This window comes from Benincasa hispida, chromosome 2 (genome assembly GCF_009727055.1).
Source record: "Benincasa hispida cultivar B227 chromosome 2, ASM972705v1, whole genome shotgun sequence".
Classification (NCBI taxonomy): domain Eukaryota; kingdom Viridiplantae; phylum Streptophyta; class Magnoliopsida; order Cucurbitales; family Cucurbitaceae; genus Benincasa; species Benincasa hispida.
In genome coordinates, this window is record NC_052350.1 from 31,684,697 (window position 1) to 31,704,140 (window position 19,444).

Consider the following 19,444-nt stretch of genomic DNA (forward strand, 5'->3'; position numbering starts at 1 on the left):
GAGCAATTAATTATAGTCTAATTAATAGAGATGTCGAATTAATTATATTGCAATTAAAATAGACGATAAAGACATTTTAGGATTTTACAAAGTTGGACTCATAGGATATTCATGTGTTTTGCTATATTTAAAAGTACTCTACATTTTGCTATTTTTTAAATGATAGTGTAATAATTGCTATATACCTGATTATTGAAAAATTTAGAGACTAAAATGACTCATTTAAAATTTGAGAGACGAAACACCTATTTGGAGAAGACTTCGACTCCTTAAAATGGAGTTTGAAAAAGTGACATGATAATTTAGTAAAAGAAAGATACCCAATTAAAGGCCCACTCGAAATAAATGGCCCAAGTGTTTCCCCAAATTCAGGTATTTAAATACCATGGGAAAGAGATTCACTAAAAAAAAAAAAAACCCTAATTTGTTCTCTGTAAACGTAAAAGAAAGCGATGAAGATTGTGAATTGGGGAAGAGAACTTCAAGAGGATATTGGTGAGTCAATCTTCGGTAGACTCGTTGTCTCCAATTTAGCTACTTGTAGAGTTGTTTGTAAAACTTGGAATTCTTTGATTTTAGATTATTCTTCCTCTTCTAAATTGCTTACAAACGATTTTATTCTCTTTACCCGTGATGGAAACCCCATTTGTGGATCTAGTAGTTTATACAATCCCAAAATGCATTGTTTCCGTCTTGATGATTTGGATGTGGATTCTGATATGGAATTTGAAGTGAATAAATTCGCCTCATTACGCTTTGACGGCGATTGGTCCTTTATCCTACCCATCAGATCCTGCAACGGCCTTCTACTTATTTCCAAATCTACTTTTTACTGTTCTTGTATGGGCATATTCAATCCTATGACCAATGAATTTTTTCGAGTACCTCGTGATAATTTTGATGCTAATAAATATGTTTACGGATTTGGTTTCATCCCTACGACGAAGCATTACAAATTGTTTAGAATTACCATAGAAGACGAACCTAGTTATAGTTCCAGAATGGAGGTTTTGACCTTTGGTAGAGGTGGAATCAACCCTAACCCTAAACAAAGTCAAAACCAGTGGAGACATCTTTACTCCATTCCTTCTGACATTTGCTGTAAGGGGGCTTACTTTAATGGGATCATCTATTGGTTGGGAAGAGAAAAAGATGAACAAAATGAGTATGTCATATATACTCTTGATGTTGAGTCTGAGAAAATTAAATTGAGTGCTGTCTTGAAAGTTGGCCCCTTCTCCCATTACAATAAAGTGTATATACAACAATTTAATGGCAGTGTTTATGCAATTTTTCACATCCTCCCACCAACAACTAATGAGAGGATTCAAGTGTGGAAGATGGAAGAAAAAGACTCATGGATTAGAGATTTTGTTATTGATGATGAGAATCTAAAAGATTTGGGCTCATTTACCCCATGAAAGCCTATGAAAATGGAGAGATATTGTTTATGGTCGGACAATACTTTTTTTGGTTGTATAATCCTTTAACTGGGAGGAAGAAGATCATAACAATAAAGAATAAAAATAAGGTATATATGGGCATTTTTCAAATAGAATCTTTGAATTTTGGCTCTCTTCCAAACATTTTGGCAGGTGATGAAACTAGAATGAGTTAAAGCAGAACCAGAATGATGAGAAGAAAGCAAAAACAAACCCAATGAGAAGCATTCCCCTAGCAGAACTTTGTGTTTTATCCTATTTTGATCTTTAAAATTTTAAAATGTATATTTTAGTCTCTAAATTCTTAAAATGTACTAATAATTAATAGATTTGTGATGTGGCATCTAGTTTATTTTTTTTATTTTTTTAAAGTTTATTTATTTTCTCTTTTCTCTCTTTAAAAAGTTACAAAAACTTCTCCCTTCTTTTTCTCTCTCACAAAAGTTGAAAGCACCTCAAACTCCTTCCCTTTTTATATTTTCTTCAAGATCTTGCAGAAATACAAATTACCCTCTTGAAAAACTTATCTAACAATTGATGGAAACACAAATGTGTGCTCTGTAATTTCTCTTTGAGACTCTTTTTTCTACCCCGAGAAGTCCACCTAAGTAAAATTCACATTTTCGTGGCAACAAATCATGTCCATGAATATTTTGAAAAATTGTTAAAAATAGTACGTTTAGATTATCACTCTACAAAACTAATTTTGTAAAAATAGTTTTACTCGGTCGAGATCGACCACCGATATTTTAATTAAAAAGTTAAATTTTTTTCCCAACTTATTGATTATTTCAGTCCCAAATTATTATGCAATCTTCCCAAATCTTATATCAGATCTTTTATTATTTTCAAATTTTTTCCAAATTCGTTTATGTTTACTAAATATTATATCAATTATTATGTAATTTTTCAAATCTTTAGCATAATTTATGTTTTCATAATTATACAATTTTCCAAAGTACCAAGTGTGTTTTTCAATTATCAAAATAGATTTTTCAAATTGGTTCAATATTTTTAAAATTTGAGAAAGATCAAAATATTTATAAAAAAAATCGGTAAGATTCGGGATATATATAGAAACTTGATGTTAATTATATTCGGTGTTGTTTTATTCAGGATTAACATCGAGATACATATAATCTCGAGAAAACCTCAAACAATAGATAAGTTGGAAAAATTTTATTTTTTAACTAAAATCTCGTGGTCGAGTTCGAGATGGTTGAGAAACTATTTTTACAAGTTTTAAAAAAAGAGCTAGTTTTGTAAGGTAAAAACTTAAACGCATTATTTTTTACAATTTTTTGAATATTTTGTATACATACATATTTTAAGCTATATATCACATCACCAATCTATTAACTAATTAACAAATTAACAGAGAATTAACAAGGACTAAAATGGACACATTATAGAAGTTTAGAGATATATTCTAAAAATTTAGGGATCAAAATATAAAAAAATTCAAAATTTAGAGATCAAAATAGGATTTAAACTTTCAGATTATGAAGATTTTTTTTCTTTAAACAATTTTTTTTGATAATTTTGATTATTGTTTAATCTGTGTAAATTTTGTCTCTCTATATTTATTCTCTTCTGAATTTTCAAAATTGGAATATTAATAAAAAAAAAATGTCAAATTATAATTAGTTACTAGATTATTTTTACAATTTTTTTTTAAGTAATATTTTAATTTTAATTTAAGTTTGAAATTAAATAGGGAATGAGATATATCTTAATCACAATAATTTTTTTTCAATTACTAGATAATACTAACTACTTTTTGAAATAGAAAAACATATATGAAAAATTGAGTTGGATGGCAAATATAATTGAAGAAACCAAGGCCGCCACATGCAAATATGACAAAATGTTTTTTTTTTTAATTTTCAGAATTTTTTAAATAATATTATTTTAATAATTATTAACCAAACAGTTTTGTGTTGAAATTATTGGCAAAAATAAGTTTTTAAATCGTGTATCAGGTACACGATTTCCTTCAGACTCGTGACGGCCATATAGACAGTCGTTGATCAGGTAATTGTGGACGGGGTCCATGATTGCCCTAAGTCATGTACCGGGTACACGACTTAGTGATTGATGCGTTATTTTATGCGATGAAATAATGGTGTAGAATGCGATGGTGGAATATACGTTGTGCAAGCAAGTTTTCTCAGCAAGACCCAAGTATAAATCCTACTGAGAAGCCCAAGGTCGAACGCAAGGACTAAGGAAATCAGTATGCAATGGTAATTTTAGCTCACTTTGTGGTAACAAATAAATCAAGTGTTGGTTGATTTGATGTTTAAGGTATAAAATGTATGCGGCGGATTTGAGGGAAGAGTAATTATACGACAGATACACTGAGTATGTGGAGGAACGGGTTGAGAAGGTCTTTAGCTAGCGTTTTCTGAGAATGCGTTCAAGCTATGCGATCATGCTACACTCATGCGATTGCAATTCATTTTCCAATGCAAATGTGATGACTCCTAATTTTCGGACGCATGCGATGAATGTGATAATGTCTATAGAGCTTATTCCTAAGTCTCTACTTCTTGCCTATGCGATGATGCAAGATGCACACAAGGACAAGGTGACCGCATACCATCATATCCTATCTCTAGGGTGCATGCGTTAATAGCAAATAAAACTTATTCCTAAGCTTCTATCTCTTGATTATGCATTCTAATCTGACTCTCCTGAGCCTAGTGTAAAACCCGAACCCTAATTACTTTAAGTAAGAGTAGGTAATGTGATGTCTTCTAATGAGCTATGATGGAATCATGCCTTAGGAATTATAGAAGAAAGAAGGAAGCCATGATGTGGTAGATGACCTAGATTGGCAAAGTGAATGAAGGGTGAATTGATTGGCTGAATTTCACTAAATGTTGGCTAAGGATGGAGCTCACGTAATGGACTTGGACATGAGGTATCAAACACGAGTTAGTGAGAAATTTTGAATATAGGTTAACTATACTAAGGAGAGAGATTAACTAAAATGTAAAGCAAAATTTGTTGGAATTCCCAAAATAGAGAAAGTGGGAAATTAAGAATTTGTTTCTCTTAAAAGGAAAATGTTATACCCATCAAATAAATTATTAAATACTACATTAGGATATAAAATTTGAAGGAAAAATTTGTTGAATTTCAGCCATTAATCTTCATTAGTGGGCTAAGTAGCCCAAGGAGATTTCATACAAGTAGTTTGGCGGTCGCATAGGAAGAAAGGCCAAATTCATTTGAACGGTTTGGACAGATTACTTGAGCTATTTGTGTAATTCTAGTGGCATTCGAAAGCTCTGTATGTCTACTTTCTGTAGCTGTGCTGCTGGAGGGAAGACTCGCCGAAATAAGGCCGGAGGAGCAAAATAAGGACGAAGGGTTCGTTTCTCGGGTGAATCTAGGCCATCAATAAAGAATTAAAGCTTCAGGACGAATCATGAAGATTTTTGAGCTAAAAATTTGAGGTAATATTGTTAACTCGATTATAAACAACTTTGTAGAATGAAACTTTTTAAGATGAGGCATGGAATTCGAGTTATATATTTTTGAAGTTTGAACTGGAAGTTGTTGAACAAGCAGGCAGCTGCTTGAATTGGGGCCAATGATGAAGGTTTGAATCTGCAAATCAAACGACGGGGAGTTTAAGCTGAAATTTTAAGGTAATGTTGTTAACTTGATTCTAAGCAAGTTTGTAGAAGGAAGTTCCTTGAGATGAGTTCTGGAAATTTAGTTATGAATTGTTGAAATTGAATCTAGAGTTTGATGCTCCAAAATTTTTTTGTGTGGGGAGTATAGGAGATCAAAGGGTGCATTCTTTTAGCACTCAAGCCCTCCAAATTAGCTAAGTGTCCGACCCTATAAGTGAATGGTAGGAGGCACAATGTGATGGTTTGGCATATGAGCTTGATTCATTGAGTAGGCCTAAATGGAAGGCTAATGTAGACACTAAGTAGTATGCTTATACGTGTAGGTTTAACGCCCATTGGAGAAGCCTATCAAGCCTTAAGGAAGCAAACTTGAAGGACCTGTGAGTGACTATAAATGATTTATAAATGGTTTATAAATATTTTAATAATCCATGTTTCATTGACAGTTACTTTTATGCTAGTTATTTTACAAGAAGTTCCAAGTAACCCATTTCCCTAAAGTTTATAAACGCATGCTAGTTACAAAGTTTATGAAATATGCTTTGGTACAATGGTGGAACCATGGTAGTTTTCAAAAGAAGATTCTATGACATATTTAAGTTACAAGTATTTGTATTATGTTTTAAAGTATATGTGCTCTTAATGTTGTTGAGCATGCGTTAGCAAATGATATTTTTACGAAAGCTATGTTTTATGAGATCAAGCTTTCAGTAAGCTTGTTTTATGAAAATGTTTTCCTATCAGGTATTTTCAGGTCAATACTGAAGTACAAGGAGAAGATATCTGAGTTGTACTACCTGGTTTCAGTTATGTTATGATTCTGATACTGAAGTACATAGAGAAGGTATCAGAATAATTCACTCAATTCAGTAATAAGCAGTGCTATCCTGCTTCAGTTATGATCCTTGACGTCAGAATCCAGTTTGCTTTACGTGCACGTATGACAGTTAATCAGTTCATTAGGATTGAACCACGAGGGTTCTTTCCTAGCATTGGTTGAAAGGTGTTGAACAAAAGGGTTCTCACCCCGACCCAGGTTTATGTTTGAGAGATTGAGCAAAAGGGTTCTCTCTTAAACAAGGATATCCGACGTTGAGAGATCGAGCAAAAAGGTTCTCTCTCAACTGGGAATCAGTTCAGCTATTTGTCTAGATACACTGGTTTTAAAAGTTTTATGTACACATTTGCTTGGCATGTTTTAGTTCCAGTATTCTGTTTTCTAGCTTCCAGTTTAAGCATGAGATTTATGTTTTGATTAAGTCACTCACTGGGCGTGTAGCAAATTCTTTCAAATATTTTTCTTCTCCCAGATAGTGGTTATCTCCCTAGAGGTTAGCTGTCATGCTGCTCTGCTACTCAAGGACTCCAGTTAAAAGTCCAAAAGTCTAAAGCACAGTTTTAGGTGTTTATTTTGTAAATTTCTGTACATATGTGTTGCTCATATTAAGGACTAGTAAAGTATGTTAGGACCCACTAAACTCTGTACCTATTAATATAATGTAGTTATGTTGTTGTTGATCCCTGGTGTTTTGAGGTTATTTTTAAAGTTTCATTAGTTTGGTGAATGTTATATATGCATTCCAAGGATCTAAGCAAGTTAAGGATGTTAGTTAGACAATAAGTGCCACAAAAGAGTTGGTAACTACTGTCATCACATTCACTTCTGGATTAAGAAGGGTAATCTGGGAGGGGGTGTGACACCTAGATTCTAATATGACTTTTTCAAGCCTAGATTCTATCCTTAGACTACCCTCCCGAGTATCTCTAATGGACGAATGACGCATACATAATAGAAGATAATCACATAGAATGAAGATCTCAGGTTATGCTAGCTAAGTGCTTCTCAACCCATTCGACAGATTTAGCTACTCATGTGTAATGTACAGAGAGTGAACAGATATAAAGATACGATTTCTAGTTTATAAATAGGTTCAGAGTACAAAATGACAATGGAAAATAAGGGTAGAGAGCTTGGTAGCAATATCTTATTTCCCAAGGCTTTTACACCGTGTTATCTCTACTCTGCCCAAAAGATGTTCTTGCTTCCGTAAGAGTTGGCCCTCTCTCTGATTTCGACGCTCCTTGCACTCTTCCGAGTTCACCGGGACGATCTCTCGGTGTAATCTCCCTTCACTCGCTTCCGCCTTCTAAGTAAAAGAAAAACTATGAACAAGGCTAACTTTTATCTATATGGTGAATTTTGTATCTGTGCGAACTCCTTCACTGATGGTGGCCTTTGGTATTTATAGAATTTAAGGGTGAAAAGCTTCTTCTCTCTTATGATTGCACTAATGGGATGACATTAATTCTCTGTCTGATGCGCCCAATATTTATCATCGAAAAGTTGAGTGTACTTGTTACAGTAGGTCATTAACGGCTTGTCAACTTAATTCGGAATCGATCGTCATCAGTTTTCTGTCCCATTATGGTTTATTAAGCTTTCATCCAGATGCACCCACTTTGATGTGTCGACTCTATGCGGCCACCTTCTCGAGCAGATTTTCGTGAGCGCAAACGATCGCATAGCCTTGTGGCCGCAATCTCTTAATGCGCTCGAACGTTAATTTCTTTGGATCGCATTTCTGCCTTTCGTCAATGCATTTTCTTGCATAAAATACATAAGTTAGTTGTTTTAATGCGATAGACACATGCGATCGCAATGTTGTGAACTTAATGCTTTTGGACGCAATATTGTATATTTTTACCATCGCAATCCTGCATTGTTTTATAACTTTTCACTGTAATAACGTGCATTTCTGTCCGTTATCAGTGGTCCCAATAAACTTCACGACCCCTCACCTTTCCTCCCGAACCTTTTCAACTTCCTTCCTCTATAACTGTTGTCGATCACCTTCTCCATCACTGTGAGCTGATCTACCACCTGCCTTAGGTACTATTTGCACATGACAAGTGTACTTGTCCACAACGTACATTAGATGCTTACTCTTCAGGACTTTGTTTAATGGAATTTTAATTTTTATGTAATGGAATTTTTATGTACAACGTAAAATGTAATGTAATGGAATTTTATTTAATTGAATTTTATTTTTATGCAATGTAATATAATTTTATTTGTCATGTAATATAATTTGAACTTATTAGGTAATGGAGTCTGATCCTTCTAATCTTGTGCGACTATATCAATAAAATACCTACCGTTCCCAATCAATATGGGATAGTTCTTCTACCGTAGTTTTGAGTTGTCGGAGAAGGGAGACATCTACATAACATACTATCCTATGTGATCCACGGATTACTCCTTACGTTCAATAGCTCCTTGCACGCTCCTTGCACCTCATAACTACTTTAGTATAGTATAGCGTTAGAGACCAGAAACCCATACATTTCATCTGCCTTGTGAGGAATGTACAATTACATTGCAGAATGTTGCTATTCGGTTTGGGTTATGAGTAAATGGAGAACCTTTGACAGGTTCATTACAATATGATTAGAAAACTTTTTGTGACGAGCTATTAGGCATTCTACCAGATGATCTGAAAGACTCGAGATTGAGTATCCCATGGTTAACATCCCAATTTCCAAAATTGTCTCTTGATGTCAAAGACATTAGCATACGTAGGTATGCACGAGCATATATTATGCACCTTATTGGAGCACTCTGGTACATCTTATGTTTATCCCTCTACTGTCTGATTTCGAGTGGTGGTGCTTGTCTTGCATGGCTTTATAGAGAACTTTGTCAATCTATTAATGCAAAAGCGTTGGAAATAATGTGGCCACTGATACTACTATAGGTATGGGCTTATGATAGATTTAAAATTATGGCATCACAAGCCCAATTACAAGCCTCAGGTCATCGTCCACTCAGTGCCAGGTATTATTGATTTTTATATATTTATTTCATTATTACTTTATGTAAGAATATAAATTAATTATATTTTTTTATAATTTTAGATTGAGTGGTGTATTAGTTGTCTCTTAACAGTCGACAAATATGTTGTTGTTGGGTTTTATGTCTTAAAACTCGCAGTTTGTAAAATGATAAACATTTTTTATAAATCAATATACTTATTATTGATTTCATAAATTGTATGAAAGTCTAAATCCAATCAACTAAGACCCATGACTATTGCATGAGTACTTGAACTTTATGTGGGGACATAAGAGTGGATCAGGTTTGAGTAAATAGTCAAAATGATCTATGGTACATGAATAAGGTTGGGTACCTTATTCTGGTAACACCATTGGATGCGGCCTACTCTGTAGTTGCTACAAAGAGTTGTAAAGTGCTACATACGATGTGATCCTAATTCGTACATGTTATGACATGAGGAGTGCGGGCATCCTATGCAATGAGTTTGCATAAGATCGGACCAAGAAATAAGTTACTCTTACTTTATAACGTTGTTTACTGTATAAGACTGACTATTTCACCTAGATGACCTAGGTAACTCGATCTTAAACTTGAGCTAACTATGAACTCCTGTTTATTTGGGATTGTCCCTAGATTTGCATAGGTGAGGGTTGGCTCAATAAGATTCCCATTTCAAGGGTAAGACCTAATAGATATCTGGGGACATAGGGTACAAGATGGAGTTCACGCCTACCCGATTTAGGGATAGGAGAAAGGTTGTTCTTTCAAATACTGAACCAGGTCTTGAACAAGGGGCCCCACCCTCTCACTTGGCTAAGAGAGTTTGGTTTGGTGATTGGATCACAAACCAATTGTTCATTAGAGGATCAGTAGGAACTTGAGGAGTAAGACGTAATCTCGGGGAATATTTGACCCAACCATTATTACGAACAACCGGTCGACTTGCTGATTATGGTTAAATCATGTGGACATAATATATCTATAGTGAGGGGAGTGCAACTATGGGCTTTAGTGGAGTGACCCATTAGTTAACAAATGAGGATTAATCTGGTCTAATGAGTTTAGCCAATTAATCTCGGATTGTTGGAGCCCATGATCTGTAGGTCCGCGAGGTCCCTCTACTAGCTCGTAACAGACTAGCTCTAGAATAATGTGTTAAGTTAATTTGAAACGTTCAAATTATAATAACGGAATTAGTATTTATATGAAATATAATTGCGTGTTTAATTTGAGAATTAAATGGAATAAGAGAATTTATATTTAAATATGATTTAAATATATAAAGATGGATGTATGTAAAAATTAATTTAATATTTGATATTAAATTAATTAAATTTTGTTTAAAAATTAATTTATGAAATTAATTTTTATTTTAGTTTTTAAAATCAAAATGGATTTTAAATCAAGGTTTGATTTTTGGTAAAATTGGAAAATTAGAAAATGCAAAATACAAAATGAAAAAATTGGTTTTCCATTATCCATCTTCTACTTGCTCACACAAAAGGCATCAACTTTGCCTTGTCTTACTCCAAACATGAGCTGCAATTCATGCAACTCTCTCCCTTGTATGTTGATCTGCAATATAATGAAGAGGTTTGGAGATAAAATTCGAGATGCAATTAGCAAGAGGAATTTTAGAGAAATTCGTGCTGAAGAAAGTTTCTTTACAAATTGCTGCTGTGGATTTTATCCGTCATCCCTTGATTTCAAGCTTGTTTGAGTCCCACAACTCAATCTAGAGCACCAAGAGAATAGTGGGAAGATCTTGAGGTGATCTACAACAAGATTTGGAGAAGATTGCAGTTGGAAACAAACTTTGAAGAAGTTCTACAGGCTATGTGTACTCACTTGTTCTATCTTTTTTTTTGCCAAATTAGTGAATTAAGTGCTTAAAAGATCCTTGTGCTTCGTTTGTTGTGATACACCTATTCACAGTTGCTAGATATTACTGACAAATATTTGATAGACTTAGTAATAAATGTATATTAAATGATATTTTAAAATTTTTTAGTTGTATAATTATCTTTCTTTTTTTTTTTTTTTTTGTCAGATTAATTGGATGCCATACGACAAAATCATTTGGTCATCACTACCTGATTATTATCATGATGGTCAAGACATCCGGTTGACCGATAGCCCTCTTATATGCTTCCATATAGTAGAGTGACATCATTCAGACTATGTGTTGAGACAGTTCGGTCTGCGACAAACGGTATTTTCGTTGTGTTATACACACTGGACACTACACTAGATTGATTTGAGAGGTAAGCACGACCAAGACTGGCGTCGAATTCACGCAAAATATATATCCTATTAGCGTGCATTCATGATTGTTGTGCACAGGGAGAAATAAAAAATGGACCAGTTGTATCAGATGACTATTTTCCCTCGTACAATTCAATCACGAGGCGATTTATCCCACCTGGCGGCACTTACTATTACTGCATGGTAAGAGATTATAATTTTACATTTCCCAAATATATGATATGAATATTATTTAATATTATTTTTTTCATCATACAAAATAATTTTATTGAAGATGTACAATAATATTCAGTACAACACAACTTACCAGAGTTGGGTACAATGTGTGACCAACCATTGGTTAACGTAGAAAGTATTATTCAACAAACAAAACGACTGACACTAATCAAAGACGTATTCGTCGTAGACGACAATGGTATCAAGACGAAGCTAATTTAGAGGCACATAAAGACAACCCTGTGTGGGGTAAGCACTAGGGGGGTTGTCTTAAACTTCATGTAAATTTCTATTTTGAAATTAAAGAACTCATTTCTCGTTTATCTATTTTTTTTATTTGTAGAGAGATGTACTACTTAGTCAAGTCAAAATTTTATTTTTAATATGGGTGTAGACTAATTAAGTTTTCATTGCAGATTATATATATAATTAAGTTTAGTAATGAAGAAATTTGTTAGTTAAAAAATAAAAAAAAATCAAAATCGAAAAAAAAAAAAAACACAAAGGCAAATCGTGGACCCGGTCTATGGTATGTCTTTGACCGGTCCATTGATGCTGACATGGTGCTGACTTGGTGCTTAAAAGAACTCTAAATTTAGAGAACCCATGAGTGGAAGCAGATCGTTCCAAATCCCATTGTGAAAGAACATGAACATTTACATTCTAACAGAATAGTTATGCATCGAATCTAAATTACAACACTTCAAGAATAAAATACAAAGTATCAGGTGAACATACCTTTGAAGAACTATTTCTTCTAGTGTTTCCTCGATCGAACTCAGCAATGTGTCCAACAGCGCAACGCAACATGAGCAAACCAGTGAACAACACGAACTGTAAGATCCTCGATCCTCAACCTTTGAATGCAAACTCGATACTACCATGAGGCTACCTTGGTATTCTCGGTGTGAAAATCTTGGAGGTGTGGGCTCTATATGGATTTGGAAGAGGGAAGGAGGAATTGGACAATCAAGTAAACGATCTAGTAAGTGGGAGAATGAGAAAGTCTATCATATAGACTTGGGTACTCGATCATTTAGTAGAGAATGACTATCGTATAGGATACTCGTTCCTTGATCATTTACTCTCTCAAAGCTATCGTATAGACTTGCTTTATTCACGTTGGATTACGAAAAAAATGAAAACGTTTTTTATTTTATCCATCAATTATAAAAAACTGATTATAACTTCCCATTAAGTTTGTTATTTGAGAAAAAAATAACAAATTATTTTAAAATTAATTTGTTATAAATAAATATAATAACTAATTTATCATATTATATTTATAACCTATAGTTTTAATATCACATCATATGTAATATATAAACCATAGTTTTTTTTCTCCTTTATGGCATTTAAATAAATCATATTTATATTAATTCCTTCATCCAATTAATGTATCAAATACATCAAATCAATTATATCACATATAATTAAATTAATTTAATTATGTCATATATAATTAAATTCCCTCTTGTTAATTTGAACATTTCAAACTAACTCAGAAACTTATTCTCAACTTGCATTTAGTGAGCTACCAAGGGGACCTTTAGACCTGTAGCTTGAAGCTCCAACAGTACGTGAATAACTGACTAAACTCTTTAATCACGATATCCGCCATCCATTAACTACCGGGCACTTCATTAAAGACCGATAGCTGCACTCTTTGCACTACAGATATATTTCTGTGTCCATCGAATATAACCAATCATGGGTACGATGACCCTTCACAGATGCTCGTACGTATAGCTGGACCAATTTACCGTTTTGCCCCTACAGTTACATTTAAATCCTTAAGTACCACTGATTCCTCTAATGAACAATACATCATAGTCCCACTATGAGTAAACCCTTCTTGGGCCATGAGAAGATATGGTGCCACATTATTCAAGCCCTGAAATTTGCCCTTAAGGGAGCAATTAATCTATTACCCCTACTTCGGGGAAGAAGTGAATTCCGTTTTGTGTAGCTGAGTTCCCAACTCTCCAATCAGACGAATCCCCAAAGTGGTAGGTTTGAGTTGGTGATTTGGCCACTTGCACCCATGTAAATCAAAGGACCGCCCTCATAGGCAAGAGTTCCCAACTCACTCAGGATTAAGGTCATGTTACTTGTGGTCATCCTAGTGAAATGAAAGTCGCTATCATGAACGACGTTATATAACGTGACTAAACATTTCGTGGTCCGGTCTTATACAAACTCCTTTATCTAGAGCATCCCCGCTCGCATGTCTAATACACGAATGGTCTAATCCAGACCATTTGTAGCACTTTACAATACTTGTAACACCTACAAAGCGGGTCATACTTGTAGTGTCACCAGGATAAGGTTTCCCTCCTTTATCCATATACTATAGACCATTTAGGTTATCACTTAAAGCATGATCTACTTGTATGTCTCTACATATATGCTTAAGTTACAACGATAACCAGGGATCTTAGTTTATTGGTTTGTGGTTAATGAAACTAAAATATCTCATATTTTATAGATTGAAGTGAATAAAATATCTCATATTATAAATCACAAAACTGTTTGTTCATACAAATGTTTACAAACTACAGGACCCTACGAGATTTAAGGCATTAACCCCAACAGTGCTGACTGGATTGAAAGCTAATCATGTACTGGGTACACGATTATCCTCCCCAAAAAACTATCCTATTTTTTCAATACTTTCCATTCTCACCTATTTTTTAAAATTCTTTCCTATCTACCATTTTTGTCATTAGTTTGAAAAATCACTATATTTTTTAATTTTACCCTAATTTTCGTTTATTGTTTATTCTAATTTTTCCCATTTTAGTAAACAAAAATCTTTTCCTATTTTTTTCTCTCTGCTTTCCGTTTTTGTAGTATCACATAACTGATATACATCATTTTAAAAATATTAATTGATTGATATAACTAAATATCAATCTTTTAATTTTCCTTCTTCTTTATCATTTATCTCTTTTGTCTTCCTTGATCATTGATGCTTGATTTTATGGAGTGAATTATGGATGATATACGATGGTGAAATTGCGTTGAGCACTCAAGTTTCCTCAGCGGAGTCCAAGTGTAAATTCCACTGAGTTTCCTGGTAAGTCCAGGGTTGAACTCAGTGATTTGTGAAAACAGGTTACGTTGGTAACTTTTATGAAAACTTTGGAAGAACCGGATAAATAAATAAATTGTTGGGATTGTTGTTTGCGTTAATGAAAAATAAACAAATGCTGCAAATTTGAGAAAAGTCAGTTGTAAGATAGATGCACTAAGTATGCGGTGAACGGGTTGAAAAGGTCTTCAGCTAGCGTTACTTGGGAATGCGTCAAACTATGCAATCATGCTACAACCATGCAGAGCAAGTCATTTTCCAATGCAAATACGATGCTCCTAAGTTTAGGATGCATGTGTTGAATGCAAAAGTATCCATAGAGCTTATTCCTAAGTCTCTACTCTTTTCCTATGCGATGATGCAAATGCATAAAGGCAAGGTGACCGCACACAATCATATTCTATCTCTAGGATGCATGTGATGCGTTAATAGCAAACAGTGTTTATTCCTAAGCTCCTATCTCTTGATTATGCTTTCTAATTTAGCTCTCCCAAGCCTAGATTCTAACCTGATCTTCCCAAGCCTAGATCATGTCCTTAGACTACCCTCCCGAGTATCTCTAATGGACGAATGAAGCATACATAATACAAGATAATCATATGGAATGAAGATTCCCTAGTTGTGCTAGCTAAATACTTCTCAACCCATTCAACTGATTTAGCCTCATGCGTAAATAACAGAGAGTGAACAGATATAGAGAAGTAGATTCCATTTCAATAAATGAGTGGAGTACAAAATAACAATGGAAGTTAAAGGTAGAGAGTCTGGTAGCAACTCCTTGCTGACCGAGGCTTTTATACTGTAAATCTTTATTTTGTTCCAAAGATGTTCCTGCTTCCACAGGCGTTGGCCCTCTCCCTATCCTTGCAGCTTCCAACACTCTCCCAAGCTTACCGGAATGATCTGTCCTCTCTCACGTCCGCCTTGAAGTAAAAGAAAATCTAAGAGCCAAGCTAAACTCGTAAGATGGTGAACTCATGAACTGATGGAACGATGAACTCCATTTCTGAAGGATGCCTTTGGTATTTATAGAACATCCAGGGTGAACGGTGGCATGATTGCACAAATGGGACGGCTTTAATTCCCTGATTGATGCGCCGAATATTTGTCACCGAAAAGCTAAATGTACTTGTTATCGTTAGCGGCTGTCAACTTAATTCGGATTCGACTGTCATCAACTTTCTGTTCCATCGCGATTAATTAACCTTTCACCCAGATGTGCTCGCCATGTTGCGTCGACCAAGTTGCGGCAATCCTTCTTGAGAAAATGTTTGTGAACACAATCATCGTAAAGCCTTGTGGTGATGCTGCGCTCAACCAATAATTTCCTATGATCGCAATTTCTCCTTGCGTCATCGCATATTCTGCACAAAAATACAAAAATCAACTGTTCTAATGCAATGAACGCATGCGACCGCAATATTATGAATCTGCTACTTTTTGGATGAAATTTAATATATTTTATCAACGCAAGCCAATATTGTTTAAGAACTTAGCACTATGATAACATGCGTTTCTGCCCGTTATCAATCATCATCAAGTAAGTATTTTTAATTTCTCATTTTGACTAATGTAATTCCATTCTCATTTCAATTTGGCAGCTATAGATTTACATTCCTTTTTTAATTTCCTTCATTCATAAATTACACACAAAAGAAAGAAAGAAGCCACAAATAAAGATGTCGGAAGGCAAGGACGCCATGAAAGAAATTGACATGTACGAAAAAATGTAGATTCAGGCCATGGAGTATGCATCTACCTTTGATCTCTTTGTCATCTCTGATTCCTCTTTCTTGTTGCCTAAATCAAGAAGAAACACTATACAATTTCATTTCATTTCTTTTCATGATATAAAATAAAATATAATTAATTTATTAAGATTTTGAACAGACTTATGAAACTGGTTGGTAATGCGAGGTGGATTCCAAGTTTGGCTTCTTATTCAATAAGATAACAATGTGATTTTGAAGAGATTGAGGGTGTACATTTCGTTAATAGGGTCTTAATTTTGGTTTTATCATTAATAATCATTATCAAATCGTGATCCGTCAATAATTAAATAGTAATCAATATCATTAGCAATCAATATTATTTGGTAATTCATACAACAAAACTTAAAGAAAAATCGAAGGACTAAGGAATTTGTGTGCGTAAAGCTATGCGCTTCTCTCTGTACGGTTGACTTCATCAGGCAATATCGAGGAGGGGGGAGGGAAGGAGGGGTTCTGAAGAATGGTGAAATAAAATTGCGAAAACGAAAAGTGCACAATGCAAACGAATGTGTGGATAATCAATCGAACAAATTACTTAGCTTGGGTATTTATGGTTTAATTCATTCCTCATCAACTCTATCATAGACTATTCAAAAGATGCATGAAAATATTCGAATTAAAACTTAGCCTACTCAATTGGAATCCTAACCTGTAGTCCCAAAAATCAAGTTAATTAATAGGAAAAGCGAGAATCCTCAACCAATCAATCAACAAACAGGCATTAAGATTCAAGGTAAAGCTAAGCCAATTAATCGATTTCCATCGTCTAACCAATTAATTCAGCGAGATTTATCTAAGTTAGAAAGTAAATGCTTGCTAAATGAAATCTCAATTTCATACAACAAACTAACTTAACTCATGCTTCTAGGTGACAACTACCTAACGATTACAAATTAGAGCCAATCAAAGTAATCAATTAAACATGCATAACTAATTTTTCAGATTATCCCATACACAAAAATTGAAGAATATGCTCAAGATAAATCTCATAAATTCATAATAAACTCACAGAATTACAATACAAGTCTCAAGAATTGAATTGGAACGAAATTAAACTAACTAATTCAAGCTAATTTCTTACCCCTTAGCCTCAAAACATGTTCGAAATCAATACAATTGGCAAAGGGGAAGAAATTTTTACAGAATTTTAGTGCAAAAGGGAACTAAAACAAGGTTGGAACAAAGTGGCAGTGCTCAAGATCAGGTGTACTTGGTATGATGTAGTCGGCTGATCCAAATTGTTCTTTTATAAAACTGTCGCAGTGTCACAACATCAGGAAAAGCGTTGCAATGCTGCGACGCAAATTGGCCGAGCGTTACAGCATTTCCTTGACGTTATGTTGCGCGTGCACTAAGGTTGAATGCCCATCAAACCACGTAGTATTGCAACGCTCTAGAGGAGCATTGCAACGCTGTCTATTTTGTCTTAGAGTGTTGGAAGGCGGTGTTGGTGAGCGATTCAATGGTGGCATTGGGGATACAACGGTGGCATTGGGTTATCTCCGGAGCGTTGCAATGCTTGGGGCAATGCTGCCCTACATCTGAGCATTCTGTCCAATAGCATTAAGTTGGCATTGGACTTAGGTTTAATGAGAGCATTGCAACGGTTGACAAGACAACATCCTTCATTCCTTCGCCATTTGATCAATTTAGCTCCCAACTTCATCATTTTAGCGCCTTTTTGTCTCGAACATTTAATCCAACTATTTGTACACTCGAGTCCTACAAAATAATCAATTTAACCAAATTAAGTAGCTAAACAACCTTGAGTTAAGCAGAAGAAGATAGCACATTTTTAGTGCTATCACTTATCTTAGGAGTGGAGCTTATGTTGGCTAGAAGAGAATGAGGAGAAAAATGGATTAAGTGTTAGTAGGATAAAGTTGGATGCATGGCACAAAGGAGTCTGGCAATTTGATTAAGTGTTAGTAGAGAAGGAGTGAAACTTAAATCTTTATTGGGAGTATGGACAACTTCAACTCTAAAGGAAATCGGATTCGAGATTTCCATGAGCAGCAGAAACAAGATTATTCCAAATCACAATGAATGAATATTACATTTACAGTCAACTTACAAACAAGCGGTTATACAATTCTTACAGAAATTACAGCATGAAAAATACAAATGCACAAAGAACAAACTCTACACACATTTGAAGATGCATCTCCACGCTCCTTCGTGCACGACCACTCGAACAATAGCAACCTCGAACACTTGATTTACACGACCACAACACAGCACGAACTCTTTGCACTCATCCTCAACGATCGCCTCGGTCACGAACTCCTCAGCAACACGAACGGCTTCCACAGCACCACGAATGGCCTCCATAAAACCTCGACAGTGTCGAGTTATGTATGACACCACCAACAAGTCTACCTTGGTATTCTCGGTGTGAAAATCTAGAGGGTGGGCTCTGTTCGGACTTGGTATGAGGCAGACGAAGGAGGAAACACCGATCGTGTACACGACTGGGAAGTGGGAGATGGTGGAGACCTATCGTATAGGTCGATGCCCAATTGTTTAGATAAAGCTAAGCGATTGTCTAGCAAAAGTTATGTGATCGTTTAGCTCAGTTTGTTGTCTACAGACATTACAGGATCGTTTATTTTGGGCAAGCAATCGTCTAGTAAAACTATGCGATCGTTTGGTAAATACTGTACGATCGTTTAGCTCACCACTACACGATTGTTTAGCTCGCCCTAGTCATCGTTTAGTAAATCTGTATTTACTTAATGACTCCGTGAGTTTCTTTTGCGCGAGAGAGAAATCTCAAAAACTTTTTGGGAAAAACTTTTAAGCCTTTGTAAAACTTTTTAAAATTAGGAAAACCATTTTCCTTTTAAACTCATGGTTACCATGAATCTAATAACCACCCACTCATTTGGTTATTAAAGAAAAAGAATTAATTATCCAATAATTAATATTATTATAAATATAAATGATAACCAACTTATCATACTATATTTATAATCTATAGTTTTAATATTTCATCTCATGAAACATATAAACCATAGTTCTTTTTCAATTCCATGGTACTTAATGTAAATCTCATTTACATCAATCCTCCACTAGGTATATCTCATACATCATACCGATTATATCATATATAATAAAAAAACCTCTTGCCAATTTGAACATTTCAAATCAACACCAAGAACTAATCCTTAACT

At 34.7% G+C, this 19,444-nt stretch overlaps 1 protein-coding gene across 1 annotated transcript; it reads left to right on the top strand.

The window, feature by feature from the left end:
• The first annotated feature begins 397 nt into the window (after nucleotides 1–397).
• On the top strand, nucleotides 398–1,553 carry LOC120071509. The gene has a single exon (XM_039023832.1). It carries the CDS (start codon nucleotides 453–455, stop codon nucleotides 1,419–1,421), a length of 969 nt encoding a protein of 322 aa, XP_038879760.1. The 5' UTR covers nucleotides 398–452; the 3' UTR covers nucleotides 1,422–1,553.
• The last annotated feature ends 17,891 nt before the right edge of the window (nucleotides 1,554–19,444 follow it).

What these genes read in the sequence shown, in the direction of transcription:
- LOC120071509 (XM_039023832.1), top strand. Translation starts at nt 453, where the DNA reads ATGAAGATTGTGAATTGGGGAAGAGAACTTCAAGAGGATATTGGTGAG.